General features: G+C 34.7%; 1 protein-coding gene across 1 annotated transcript; it reads right to left on the reverse strand.

Moving 5' to 3' along the window:
• Window positions 1–12,452: 12,452 nt before the first annotated feature.
• On the reverse strand, window positions 12,453–13,394 carry LOC116890123 (olfactory receptor 8K3-like). Its single transcript, XM_032890862.1, has one exon. It carries the CDS (start codon window positions 13,392–13,394, stop codon window positions 12,453–12,455), a length of 942 nt encoding a protein of 313 aa, XP_032746753.1.
• Window positions 13,395–15,200: the final 1,806 nt, after the last annotated feature.

Below are 15,200 nucleotides of genomic sequence, written 5' to 3' on the forward strand. Positions count from 1 at the left end.
AACCCGCAGGCTTACGCCTAGTTCTCGGTGCCATGTCGGGGTGGGCATGGACAAGTACAGGGATCAGGAATTTGAAAGGATTTATGTAACCTAGCCATTGGGGAGGGGGAACTGAGGTTAGCCACTTGAAAGTCCCAGATGCCTCGGATCCAAGAGGTCCAGGACTCAACAGGGACAACATTAGCTGAAATAACCAACAAAGTGAAGATAGAAAGTGTAAAGACCATATCCAGTAGATAGGCACTGCCTGAGTTTGAGGGATGGGGCCACCCACCCATCCAAAATTAATCCAGAATTCATCCTGTTAAAAGGAAATTCAGGGCCAAAGAGTGGAGCAGATACTGAAGAAAAGGTTATCCAGAGACCATCCCACCTAGAAATCCATCCCACCTGCAGACAACACACTGAGACACCATTGTGATGCAAAGAAGTGCTTAAGGACAGGAGCCTGGTATAGTTATCCTGAGAGGCTCTGCCAGGGACTGACCAATACAGATGTGGATGTAAGAAGCCAAACATTGAGAGCACAGACCCTAATTGAAAAGTTAGGGCGAAGACTGTAAGAGCTGAAGGGGTTTGCAACCAACCCCACAGGAAGAAAACAGTATAAACCAACCAGACACTCCAAAGCTCCGAGGATCTAAACCACCAGCCAAAGAGTACACAGGGGAGTACCCATGGCTCCAGCTGGATATGTAGTAGAGGGTGGCCTTACCAGGAAGTGAGCCCCTTGGTCCTGTAGAGGCTCAATAAGCCATAGTAGGGGAATTTAGGGAACTGAGGCAGAAGAGGGTGTGCATGTGTGGGAGCAAGCTTACAGAGGCAGGAGGGAGGAGGGATGGAGGAGGGTATTTGTGGAGGAGAAACTGGGAAGGGAGTAACATTTGAAACGTAAATAAAATAACCAATAGAAAATTGATAATAAACTTTACCACCTATCACTGAAAAGTGAATTATGAAATGCTTAAACTTACAGATACAGTAATTAAAAGTGTTGTATTGTAAAAGACATTGAGTAAATATATGAGTTCACTACTGAAGATCAAACACCAATGGATGTAAATGAAGAAATCAGAAAATATATTCACATATACATTTTTGATTAAATTTTATACAATGTGTGTAGACACTGTTAAATTTGGGAAGACTCTTCATCAAAAGCTCATCTTGTTCTGTCCCAGGCTGAACTACCTGTATGTTTTGGAGAAAAGAGTGAGAATTTTGTGCTTTATTTTATCTAATAGGCCCTAAGAAAATCTCAAAAATCACACGTGTACTGTTTCACATTATAAATCAGGACATAAATATATCACAAGGGGGTTGTAATAACAGATGCTCATGTACATACTACTGGTCAGAACTGAACTCTCCACTGACCTGAATCAATAAGGAGGTGGGGAGTAGGTCACACACATCTTTTGTTTTATTGGACCTATTTCAAACATTGTTTAACAATGCCAATATTAACACTGGACTATGTGCTGTTTTTCAATATCCTTTTACTAATTGTTATAATGATTAAGCAATTAATATCTGTATTGATAAAAACTGTGTAGTCTTATAAATTTTTCTCTAAGGACACTTCAATTTAATTTTGATAAATCTATTCATATATTATTGTCAAGAATCTACAAATAGAAGAATTAGAAGGAATGGTCTTAGTATTTGTTTAAAGATGAAGACTCAAAATTATCCCCAGATAAAGGAAAAAGTTGTGTGGTTTGTTGGTATAATACATTTTAATATATCATATGTCTTTCCCATGATATGTAATAGTGTACAGATAAAATTAAATAAAAGTTAATATTACATAGGCAATTTGATTTGATTTAAAAAATCTTCCCATGTAGTGCATATACAATCATTTTTTCTTTTTTATTCTTTTCATTTGAATTTAATAAAGGACACACTGATAAAACCTTCTGAAATTAAATGTAATATAAGCCATTACATCAATTGTCTTACAGCTTAAAATATACAGGAGCAGACAGTTACAGTTTTATTACAGCTGGACCTCAGGGAGGCATTTCGTCATTGGGGGCTCTTTTCTCTGTGATAACTCCAGCTTGAGTTGTGTGGACATGCAAAACCAGTCAGTAAAATGTTGATTTAAAATTACTTAGTCTCTAGTCAATAACTGTATTATTACTAAGCAATAGTGAACTCATATATGAAGAGAGATTTAAAAATCTTATATGTGTGGAAGGAGATAAACCTGTCGATATGAATAATACCTTAAGTCGTAGTAATACATTTCACCTCTGGATGTGATGGTCAATTTTAAATTTGGTCTATTTTAAATCTGTTCATAAAATATAATAATACTAAAATATAATAATACATTTGTTAAAAGATAATAGCTTGGTGTGTAAAAAGAATTGTTTAAAACGTGTTTGCAATCTGGGGTCTATAATTGTAAAGAGTGTCATGCCTCAGTTGCTCACCACTGATACCACATAAATTATAAAGAAAAGTCTAAACAGTGGTACAGCATGCTCGCAACAATCAGTAGTACCTGTTAGGGTAAGTTCAGTTACCACTGTTGAATTGTGCTAGTCCTACTAAGCTTATCAGATAGCCTGTTCTGAGTAGAAACAAACACTAGTATCATTAGTAGTTTTCAATTATGTAGGATGATTCTTATGTTGGAAACCAATAAAAATATATTTTAGTGAAATAAACATATATGGGTATTAATCCATTTCCTTTATAATTTTCTTTGCCGTCTTCTTGAATATGATGACTTTACTTCACGGTATAGAAATACTAAAACAGGGATGTGTGTTCTTTTTTTTTTTTTTTTTTTTTTTTTAACGCATCACTTTTACAGGAGAATTTTAATTCTTATGTTTTCTTTCTTTCTTTTTTTTTTATACATTTAATTTTCATGCTTTGTTTACCCAGGTGAAGTGAGCTCATAGTATACATACACTTAAAACCAAGCATAATAATAAATATGTCATTAATGTGTACTCTGCAGAAGATGTTAAAATAGAAATCCTACATGATGTGAGAGTATCTACTAAATATATCTTTCTTTTTTATCATCTCAAAAATTTATTACTTGCACAAATTTCCAGAACTACTTGTAGTGAGGAAGCAGTGGATATCACTCCTTTAGACCTAGGGTCAACATGCCAATTTATTTCTTTTTTTTCCATCTTTATTAAATTGGATATTTCTTATTTACATTTCAAATTACCTCAAGTCCATTTATCTAAAAACATCTCAAAAATTATAAATATGGTAATCTTAGATGGAAAGACTCCCATGAAGATGTAAATGTATTATAGATGTGAAAAATAAAAAAATAATGTAACTGTAAAAATTCTAGTAAATTAGGGATCAATATGCATGGATAAAAATTAATCCTTCTACTTTCTATTTTTATTTCTGATAAAATTCTAGTTACATTTAAACAAAAATAATTTTATTCTTATGCATATATAAGATGCATTCCAATTGTAAAACACATGGTTATTGAGAGTTTTAAAGAATGAGATAACTCTAATTTCATGTGTAGACCTTTAGAATCCTAACACCCACAGATAAAGCAGTTGGAATTTTGTAACCTTTAGTTATATATGTGAGAGATGTATGAATGAGAAAACAGAAGCCCATCATACTTGGAACTGTCCTCATTTGAAAACACAAACCAGCATGTCAGTGTACCTGTGTAGTCCTCTTGCACTTTGAATGAGTGTGTAGAAATGTCCATTTGGGAAAATAATTTTTGATAATACAAATACTTAATTGGCATTTATAAAACCAAAAAAATGTATGAATCATTAAAAAGATGAAGGAAAATCTCTCCATTTTCTGAGATCTTCAATTTCTTTCTTAAGATACTTGAAGTTAGTGTCATACAGATCTTTCACATGTTTGGTAAGAGTTACCCCAAGATATTTTATATTATCTGTGGCTATTGTGAAAGAGTTGTTTCCCTAAATTCTTTCTCAGCCTGTTTATCATTAATATAAAGGAAGGCTACTGATTTATTTGAGTTAATTTTATATACAGCCACTCGGCTTAATTTGTTCATCAGCTGAAGAAGTTCTCTGGTAGGATTTTTGGGGTCCCTTATGTATACTCTCCTATTATCACCACATAGTGATACCTTCATGTCTTCTTTGCTAGTTTGTATCCACTTGATTTTTTTTCTTGTCTTATTGTTCTAGCTAGCACTTTGAGTACAATATTGAGTAGATATGGAGAGACTGGGCATCCTTGTCTTGTCCCTGATTTTAGTGGGATTGCTTCACATATCTCTCCATTTATTATAATATTGGCAGTGGTTTGCTGTAAGTTGCTTTTATTATGTTTAGGTATGAGCTTTGAGTTCCTGATCTCTTTAATACTTTTAATATGAAGGGGTGTTGTATTTTGTCAAGTGCCTTTTCTGCATCTAAGGAGAACATCATGTGAATTTTTTTTTTGAGTTTGTTTATAAAGTAGATTAAGTTAATGGATTTTTATATATTGAACCAACCTTGCATCCCTGAGAGGAAGCATACTTGATCCTGGTGAATGATGGTTTCGATGTGTTCTTGGATTCAATTTGAGAGAATTTTATTGATTATTTTTGCATCTATATACATAAGCAAGATTGATCTGAAGTTCTCTTTGTTTGGTAGGGCCCTTGTGTGATTTAGGTAACAGAGTAATTGTAGTTTCATAGAATGAATTAGGTAGTGTTCCTTCTGTTTCTATTTTATGGAATAGTTTGAGGAATATTGGTATCAGGTCCTCTTTATCTGTTTGGTAGTATTCTGAACTAAATCCATCTGGCCCTGGCCTTTTTTTTTTTTTCCGGTTCGGAGGTTTTTAATGACTTCTATTTCCTTACGGGATTGGGCCTGATTAGAAAGTTTACTTGCTCTTAATTTAACTTTGGGATGTGGTATCCGTCCAGAAAACCATCCGTTTCCTCTAGATTTCCCAGTTTTGTTGAACATAGAATTTTGTAGTAGGATCTGATATTTTTTTAAAAATTTCCTCCATTTCTGTTGTTATGTTTCCCTTTTCATTTTTGCTTTTGTTTATTTGGATACTGCCTTGAGACCCTTTAGTAGGATTGGCTAGAGGTTTAGATCTCCCACGCTCATGGGTTGGCAGAATTAACATAGTAAAAATGGCCATCCTACCAAAGTCTATCTACAGATTCAATGAAATCCCCATCAAAATACCAACACAATTCTTCAAAGACATGGAAAGATCAATTCTCAAATTCATCTGGAAAGGCAAAACAAACAAACAAACAAACAAACAAAAAACCAAAACAAAAAAAAACAAACAAACAAAAAAAACAAAAACAGAACAGCAAAAAAAAAAAAAATTCTTAACAATAAAAGAATGGTTGGGTAATCACCATCCTTGACCTCAAACTCTACTACATAACAACAGTGATAAAAACTGCATGGTATTGGTACAGAGACAGACAGGTTGATCAATAGAATAGGATTGAAGACCCAGATATAAAACCACATACTTGCGCACACTTGATCTTCTACAAAGAGCAAAAAATATGCGATGGAAGAAATAAAGCATCTTCAATAAATGGTGCTGGTCTAACTGGCTGTCTGTATCTAGGAAAATAAAAATAAACCCATATTTGTCACTATGTGCAAATCTCAAGTCCAAGTGGATAAAGAACCTCAACTTAAAACCAGATACACTCAATCTAATAGAGGAAAAAGTGAGAAAGAGCTTTGAGCTCATTGGGACAAGGGTAAATTTCCTAAACAGAATCCTAATGCCTCACGATCAAGACGAACAATTGATAAATGGGATCTCAGAAAGCTGGAAAGCTCCTGTAAGGCAAAGGACATAGTCACTAAGACAAATCGGCAACCTACAGTCTGCTTGGGTAGATGGGGCGGGGACATCCTAGTGTTGACATGGCAGGAAGGAGTATGGGATGTGAAACAGTACAATGTAGACCAGGATGGGGAAAAAAACTCTTGAGTGCAAAAATAACAATTTATAAGTAAATGAATGAATAAATAAATTATAAAAAAGATGAAAGAAAAGTAAATGATTAAGGGAATCTCTTTTCCTTTTTCAGATAGATAGTGAACACATGGATTTCAGTCATCAGTAAGAGGAAATTACCTGATAGATGTTTCCTTATGTAAGTATGTGGATTTCTTACAGGATGGGGACTTAGCTTCACTGTTGGATGGAAAAAGCTGAGAAAACTTGTCATAAAACACCTGGAACATATGCTTTCCTAGTATCTACCTTTACCACATAATAATACAATTTAACTCTATTCCTTTTTTAAATTATTTTATTTGTTTACATTTAAAATATCTCCCTTCATGATTTCCCCTCTGCAACACCCTCCTTCCTATGCCCCCTCCCTTTGCCTCTATCAGGGTCCTTCTCTTCCCACTCTCCCACTCCGGCCTCCCCACTCTACCATCCCCCAAACTGGGGCATCACACCTCCACTGGGGCCTCAACTTCCATTGATGCCAGATAAGTACATCCTCTGCTATATATGTAGCTGGGACCATAGATCCCTCCATGTATACTCTTTGGTGGCTTAGTTCCTGGGAGGTCTGGGTGGTAAGGTTAGTTGGCATTGTTTTCCTATGGGGTTGCAATCCCTTTCAGCTCCTTCAGTCCTTTCCCTATCTCTTTCAATGAGATTCCAAGGCTCAGTCTGACCTTTGGCTATGAATTTCTGCATGTGTATTAGTCATGTGCTAGCAGAACCTCTCTGGAGACAGCCATACCAGGCTCCTACTAACAAGTGCTTCTTGTCATCAGCAATAGTGTCTCTAGTCTGTGTCTGCAAATGGGATGGATTCCTAGGTGGGGCAGTCTCTGGATGGCCTTTCCTTCAGTCTCTGCTCCATTTTTGTTCCCTGCATTTCCTTTATACAGGAACCACTCTGGGTTAAAAATTTTGAGATGGATGGTGGCCCTATCCTTCAAATAGGGATTGTGCCTCTCTACTAGCTGTGGTGTTTACAGGTTCTCTCTCTCTCTCTCTCTCTCTCTCTCTCTCTCTCTCTCTCTCTCTCTCTCTCTCTCTTTTCTTGGATATTTTGGCTAATGTCATCTCCATTAGGTTCTGGGAGTCTCTGGCTTCCTGGAGTCTGGAACATTCTAGTGGCTAATCCCAGTTCTCCATCCCCTATTGCTACATATTTCTAACCCATTCCATTAGTTCTGTCCTTTTATATATCTGATCCTGCCTCCATTTTCCCCATACTCTCAACTCTTCATTCCATGTCCCTCCCTCCCGCTATCTCCAGAGATTAATTTGTTCCACACTTTAAGTAGGATGGGAGCATCAACAATTTGGTCTTTGTTTTTTCTTAAGCTCCATATGATTTATGAGTTGTATAATGGGCTAATATTCACTTATCAGTCAGAACATGCCATGTGTAATCTTTTGTGTCTGTGTTACCTCACAGAGGATGCCGTTTTCTAGTTCTATCCATTTGCATGAGAATTTCAAGAAGTCATTGTTTAATAACTAAGTAGTACTCCATTGTGTAAATGCATCATATTTTTGTATTCACTCTTCCACTGAGGAACATCTGGGTTGCTTCCAGCTTCTGGCTATTATAAATAAGGCTGCTATAAACATAGTAGAGCATGTGTCCTTGTTACAGTTTGGAGAATCTTTTGGGTATAGGCCCAGTAGTGGTATAGTTGGATCTTTAGGGTTTTTTTCCATCTTTATTAAATTGGGTATTTTCTTACATACATTTCAAATGTTATTCCCTTTCTGGGTTTCCAGGCTGACATCCCCTAACCTCTCCCCCTCCCCTTCTATGTGGGTGTTCCCCTGCCCATTACCACCCTCCACCAAGAATCATGTTCACTGCAGTTCCAGCTCCTGCAGAACCAAGGGAAGGAGGTAAAACTATTCCTGTTTTCTGAGGAACCACTAGATTGTTTTTCCAAAGTGGTTGTACTAGTTTGCAATCCCACTAGCAATGGAGGAGAGTTCATTCTTCACATCCTTACTAGCATCTGCTATCACCAGAATTTTTTATCTTAGTCATACTGATTGGTGTGTGATTCTTTTCAATTTTATGAGTTCCATTTCATCAATTCTTCATCTTGCAGCCTGAGCCATTAATGTTCTCTTCAGGAAATTGTACCCTGTGCTGATGTGTTTAAGGCTCTTTCCCACTTTCTCTTCTTTTAGATTTTAGCTTATGTGGTTTTATGTAGAGGTCCTTGATCCACTTGGTCATGAGTTTTATTTCAAGCAGATAAGAATGGATCAATTCTTATTTTTATGACAACTTCAAGTCTCTGAAGAGAGAAATCAAAGAATACCTCAGATGATGGAAAGAGCTCCCATGCTCATGAATTGGCAGGATTAACACTATTTTTACTTAGGATTACAGAGGAAAAAACCTGAGAAGATTGGAAAGTTAGACATGTTAGGTTCTGAATAAAGGACAATGAAATACTTTTCGACATCTTTTTAAAAGGTGATATCTTTTGTATTTATACTTTTGTTGGTATAAATGAAACTTGCAAATTCAGATATCAGTAATGTTTATATTCTCTGTGAATCTGATGATAATTTTACAATAGTAATCATTTATTTTATTAAACATGAATAAAGATAAGACCATTAAAATAGATAAATACTACTAGAAATTCTGGAAGCCAACTATTATTTCCTTTTCTATTGGTTTCCTTTACAACGATAAAAGGTTGAAAATAACAAGGTAGATAGGGTGTTGATTTTTAAGCCAAAAACAAATATTTTCATTTTGTTTTATAAAATATTAACTTACAAAATTAAGTGATATCTAGTATAAAATAAAGAAAATGTGTCATCATTTAAAACTGCTGTTAAATTTATTCTTCTTTTTTCTAGGTAAATTCATACTTCTGTGGATTTTTTTTATTTACATTTCAAATGTTATCCCCTTTCCCAATTTCTGGTCTCTAAACCCCCTATCATCCCCTCTCCCCCTTCTTCCATGAGGGCGCCTCCTCCTCTAACCACCCACCCCTTCCCGCCTTCCCTCCCTGGCATTCCCCTACACTGGGAGGTCCAGCCTTGGCATGACCAAGGGCTTCTCCTCTCATTGATGCCCAACAAGGCCATCCTTTGCTACATATGCATCTGGAGCCATGAGTCTGTCCATGTCTACTCTTTGGATGGTGGTTTACTCCCTGGCAGCTCTGGTTGTGCTTTACTAATTCTGTACAAACCTAGTATCAGATACAAACTCAATTTCCTTCAATAAATTACAAAGAAGTGTTACAAAGATAGTTCATCTTATAAGGGTTTTAGATACTAATTTTTATTACTTAAATTATTTTATTTCTTTGCATTCCAGCCCACCGAGTACTCCTCATGCAGGTCCACATTGCATTCCTCCTCCCGTTTGCCTATGAGAAAATGATGCACCCAACCAAATTGCATTGGGTTGCTTATGTTCTTTTGCTTTCTTTTAGCCATCTGCTTCTCTCTTGCGTTGACTGGCATGAATGTCTTTGACTAGAACTGCCCTACTTAGGGGCAGACAGATCTTTGTGACCCGAGTTAGACCTTTGTGACCTAAATTAGAGCTAGTCTCCTTGGAAGCAGGCAGTGATGTCTCTGGTTAGTGTGTGCCTCATGTATCTGTGGTTAGAGCAGGCCTCTTGTGTCCCTGGTATCTGTGGACTTCCTGGGAGGCTCACAGTCTGAAGCTTAGGGTGATTATAGGTAGTTGAGAAAACTAACTCCTGAAAAATCTAAATTGTACCTCCACCGTTTAAGGACCCAGAATCCCAAGGACAGCTGGATTATGACTCAAGAAGAATTTATTATAATGATTTTTATGAAAGGACAAATCCTTAATGAAACTCCAAAGACTCATACCTATAGATAAGTAAGCCTGTCAATCAATACTCAACACAAAAATTTCACAACTTTTTTCCACCATAAATTGTGACTAAGAGATACCCACAACAGCTCAGGGTGTTTTAAAAAAGATATGAAAACACAGCTCTGAATTTGTCACCTTCCTTACATGACTTTGTAGAAAAGTATCATTAACAGATATAAAGACAAGGAGAGTATAAGCATCAAGAGCAGTACATGATAACAGTAAAACTGTGGTTTTTATATACACAAGGATGTATTTATGAACTGAAAATGAATTTGATTACATTTACAAAAATTATGTGAGTTCAAGAAGACAAAAATTAAAGCACAGATGAAGGTTCAGTTATAAATTTCCAACACTGTGAAGCTATTGATGTTAATTAATAATTGCTAAGTATGGGAAAGTAATTATTCTTTGGGGATATGTGCCCTGAGGGACTACCAATGCCCTGCTGTTTTCAAAATTTCAAGACTTATTTATGTATTGTCTTTGTATCAAAAAGTAGTATATAACTTGTTTAACTCAACAAATAAAAAAAAGCATTTTCTATGCATTCATGAGTATCCTTATTTTAAAATATATTCATTAATCAGGAAATTTACAAACTCTTTAAGGAGAACTGATTTGACCTCAATATTAATTCTGAGGTTAGTTTTTCTTTACATTCAATAAAACTTTGATTTTAACTAATGATTTTGATATTTTTCATAATTAAATGAAATATCTAACCAAAAATAGCTCAATTAATCTTGAAATTTTAAATTCCAGCTCCCTAAATAACATCCTTCTGATATTCTGTAATTCAGTGACTAAAAGAATGTAAAATACAAGTTTGAATATGCTACGAATGCACTTAGCCTTCAGTGATAAACACCACAGGGAATGCCCCCAGAGAGATTATGCATTTACCTTCTGGTTCGAAAATAGAAAATTGAAAATGTGCTGAAAATGTCAATAAACATAAACAAATAGTAAACAATAGTTCTAGAACAAAGCCTCTTTTGCTGCTGATCAATGGTAGAAACATGTTTTAGCACTATTTATAACCCTCAAAATAATTGTCAAGCATAGCTTAAAGCTGTTCTTTGATTAATTTATCTGGGAGTTGTTTCATTTTTCAAGTCATATTATACAGCACAGATTGATCTCAGAAAAACTCTGTGGTCTAGGCTAATCTTGGGATAACTATTCTCCTGCCTGAACTTCCCAAATTAATTATAAGACTGCTATTTCATCCAATAATCCAAACTAAGTATATAACTTACAAGAAATATGTCTTCCATCGAGAAGGAAAGCATTACATCATTCCGTAACATAAAATGGAAAGTAATTAATGTTAATTCAGTAGCAAGACAATATTAAAGTAGTAAAGGCAGTCATGGAGAAACTATACACATCTAACATTAACTCTCTCATTCATACACACTCACAGAACAACACATATGTGTTTGCTTTGATGTAAATATTATTAAACGTTACACTGAAATTTTGAACTATAGTCACTAAATATATGGCATTAATTATTGCTATGTGAATCACATAGTAAGTAATGTGAAAGAAAAGTAACATGAAATCAGGACATAACTGAAGGAGCTGAAGAGGTTTCCAACCCCATAGGAAGAACAACAGTATCATTCAACCAGATCCCCAAGAGCTCCCAGGGACTAAACCACCAGCCAAAGAATACACATGGAGGGACCCATGACTCCAGCTTGCTTATATAGCAGAGGATGGCCTTATCTGGCATCAACGGAGAGAGGCCCATGGTCCTATGAAGGCTAGATTCACTAGTATAGGAGAATGATAGGGCAGTGAGGTGGGAGTGGGTAGGTGGATAGGTGGGTAGGGGAGCACCTTCATAGAAGCAGGACAGAGGGAGCATGGGATAGGAGGTTTCTGGAGGGGAAACTGGGAATGGGAATAACATTCAAAATGTAAATAAATTAACTAACAAATAAAAAGGGAAAAACAATTAAAAATAAAACATAGAAACAAACAAATAAATAAATAAATATATAAATAGAGATTCCCTGTGAAGTGAAGGCATTTGTGTGTTCTGAAATGCTGTAGCCTTGATATCAAAGTGATATACTTCAATTTTCTGGTATGGTGATCAACATTTTTTAAACTGCATTATTTTTTTCTGGTGCTGAGCACGAAACCCAGAGCCTAGTGCTTGCTAGGCAAATGCTCTACCACTGAGCACTAAATCCCCAACCCTAAACTACATTTTATAGAAACATACATAAATATCAAGTTTGTATAGATGCTAAAACATTAAAATACATTTTATACAAGCAAATCTATACATAAACATGAACAGCAGATTATTTATTGCAAAGTTAAATTCATGAAACTGCACTCACAAGAGATATCTATCCTCTTCATTAATAAACAGAAAAATATTTACTACCCTCTTTAGGTTTATATACTTTAAAATAATTCTGTGCTACTTCATTTCTTCAACTGTATTGTTCATAATCTGCCTCTTCTTCCAACAACCTTTTTCCTTTGCTCTTCTCTTGACTGAAACATATAAAGCAATTACATTTATTTGTTGTGTAGTATGATAACATTAAATAATATGTAATTTCTAGGAAAAGATATTTTGTATGGATTTCCCTGTTTTTCTAATGGAATACTTTACATCTTTGTTTCTCAAGCTGTAGATCAATGGATTCAACATAGGGATGATTAGAGTATAAAAAATGGAAGCCGCATTGTCAGTATTTAAGGAGTGACTAGACTTAGGTTGCACATACATAAATATCAATGTCCCATAAAATACAATAACCACAGTCAAGTGAGACCCACAGGTGGAGAAAGCCTTCTTCCTGCCCTCAGCAGAATTCATCCTGAGAATTGCTCTGAGAATGAGAAGATAGGAGACTAGGACGACTAGTGGTGAAGAAATCAAGTTAATGGTTGATAAGATCAAATTTAGGGTTTCACTTTCCTCTTTATTTGAGCAAAGCAGAGATGTTAAAGGGGGGCCATCACAGTAGAAATGGTTAATAATATTGGGGCCACAGAAGGATGAAGAAAAAGTATTTATGGTAGCTGTGAGAGCAACGAATATACTGTAAAGGTATGGAATTGCCACCAGGACCCAACACACTCTTTGTGACATAATGACATTGTAGAGGAGTGGTTTACAGATGGCGACATAACGGTCATAAGACATTGCAGAGAGAATGAAAAATTCACTAATAATGAACATACTAAAAAAAGCAAACTGAACAGCACAAAAATAAAATGATATTGTATTTTGATCTACAAAAAAACTTCTTAACATTTTTGGTCCCACAGCTGTTGAATAACCAAGGTCAGCAGTAGCAAGGTGTCTGAGAAAAAAGTACATGGGTGTTTGTAGCCTTGATTCCACCATGGTAAGGATGATCATGCCCAAGTTGCCCACCAGTGATATCAGATAGATGATGAGAAACAGTCCAAACAATGGCATTTGCAGTTCAGGGCGGTCAGTTATACCCATCAGGATGAATTCAGACACCACTGTGAGGTTGTGGTTTTCCATCAGGGTTATGGAAAAACCTGTTTTGAGTAGAGATCATTGCACAGTGAATAGATTTCAAATATCATATTATTCAAAGTAGCTTAAATAAAATATCTTAGAACATTTGCAATTATTTTTGAAAAATAATGTATTTAAAAGATGTAGACATACTAATATATATATAAACATATATATATATAAACATATATATATAAACATATATATATATATGTCACACAAATGTAAACATGTGGCTGGAAAGACACAAGCAATTGTTCCTCAAACAATGAACGTTTTAATCAACAATAACATAAATCTTTGCCAATAATACTTGATTTCCTAAGTATAATGAGAAAAGTCACTTTATTTCAATATTAGACATCAGCTAATCTAGAAAACACCATCCTACCCTTAATATATAGCCAAGGACTCATCAAACATCAAACTTTAATGCTCTCAAAATATGAGAATGTTGCTATACAAACAGAAAAATATTTCTAGATTAATATATATGAATATATAATATATACAAAAAGTTTTTAAATTATATGTAGCTGGATTTATGCACACATTGATTAAATTTATGTTTCTTATATTTGTATTGCTGAGATTACTACCACGTTGCGATATTTAATAATTTTATACTTGTCATAACATGTAAGATGTTTGACAATAATAGTACATATACAAACAAACATTATAAAAATGCATTATACTCTAGTTTGACGTGTAGATCTACAGAATCTTAACAGGTAATATGGAATACTTGGAGTTGTTATCACAATCCATATCGGTCAAATCTATGTAGAAGTTTAGCCTTACATATCAAAATAATCTTATACTCATAATGTATTGATTTGAAGAAACTAAACACCATGGAGGTAAGACTATATGAGCAACCATCTTACATACTACCTAGCATTGCCTTTGGTAAAATAATGTGAGATATTTAAAATATATTCTTAGTATTTTTAATATAAAGTTGTTTCTGTATGAATCTTGAAAACCTGAGGCAGAAGTTAGTGATTCAACAGCTATATGCTTTCTGGACATAGCTACAAAGATGATAAACACAGGAAATTCAAATAATAACCCGATACATTAACTTACCTGAAAGATTTGTTTTTATAAATGTGTGTCTGTGTATTAGACACAATTTAGTCTTAGGTCCTCTGAAGGATCTGAAAATATGTGAAAAAGTAGAAATGGTCACAGAAGTAAGGATGTCTATAAAATATCACAGTCTGATGCTCAGAATGTCAAGAGGAAATTTTTATAGTTTTTCCCTCACTTTGAATTAATATTTTATTCATTAATATGTTACTAACATGAATAAGGATATATTATATAACATCAAAACCTTTCTCAATAAAAGGGAAAATAGAGCATATGAAAATTAAGAAAAATACAAAAAGTTAAAAAATTAGACTCCATTTAAATTAATATAACCTTGGAAGAATACCTTTTATTATAGCAGTTTGTTTTTATGTAGTTAGTCACTCACAGACTGATTTTAAAACCAAGGAAAATATGAAGAAATCAAAAAAAAAATTAGGAGAGTTTGTTAAAATTAACTTATGAATTAACTCTCAAAATCACACACTTATTGAGGAGATAGTATATTACAGGAGTACAATCTTTAGTCATATAATTTCTAAGCCTGGCTGACCATTGACTTGATAGATGTTTAATGCTTGAATACTGAATAAAGATTTAACTGTGGAATAGTTAACACAAAACAAAACCAATATGCAGCAAGATGGCATTGTATCGATGCAAGTGAGGGTCAGAATATCATTCTGTTTAGTTAGTTCACAGGAACATCTC

This window comes from Rattus rattus, chromosome 1, assembly GCF_011064425.1.
Source record: "Rattus rattus isolate New Zealand chromosome 1, Rrattus_CSIRO_v1, whole genome shotgun sequence".
NCBI lineage: Eukaryota > Metazoa > Chordata > Mammalia > Rodentia > Muridae > Rattus > Rattus rattus.

What these genes read in the sequence shown, in the direction of transcription:
- LOC116890123 (XM_032890862.1), bottom strand. Translation starts at nt 13,394, where the DNA reads ATGGAAAACCACAACCTCACAGTGGTGTCTGAATTCATCCTGATGGGT.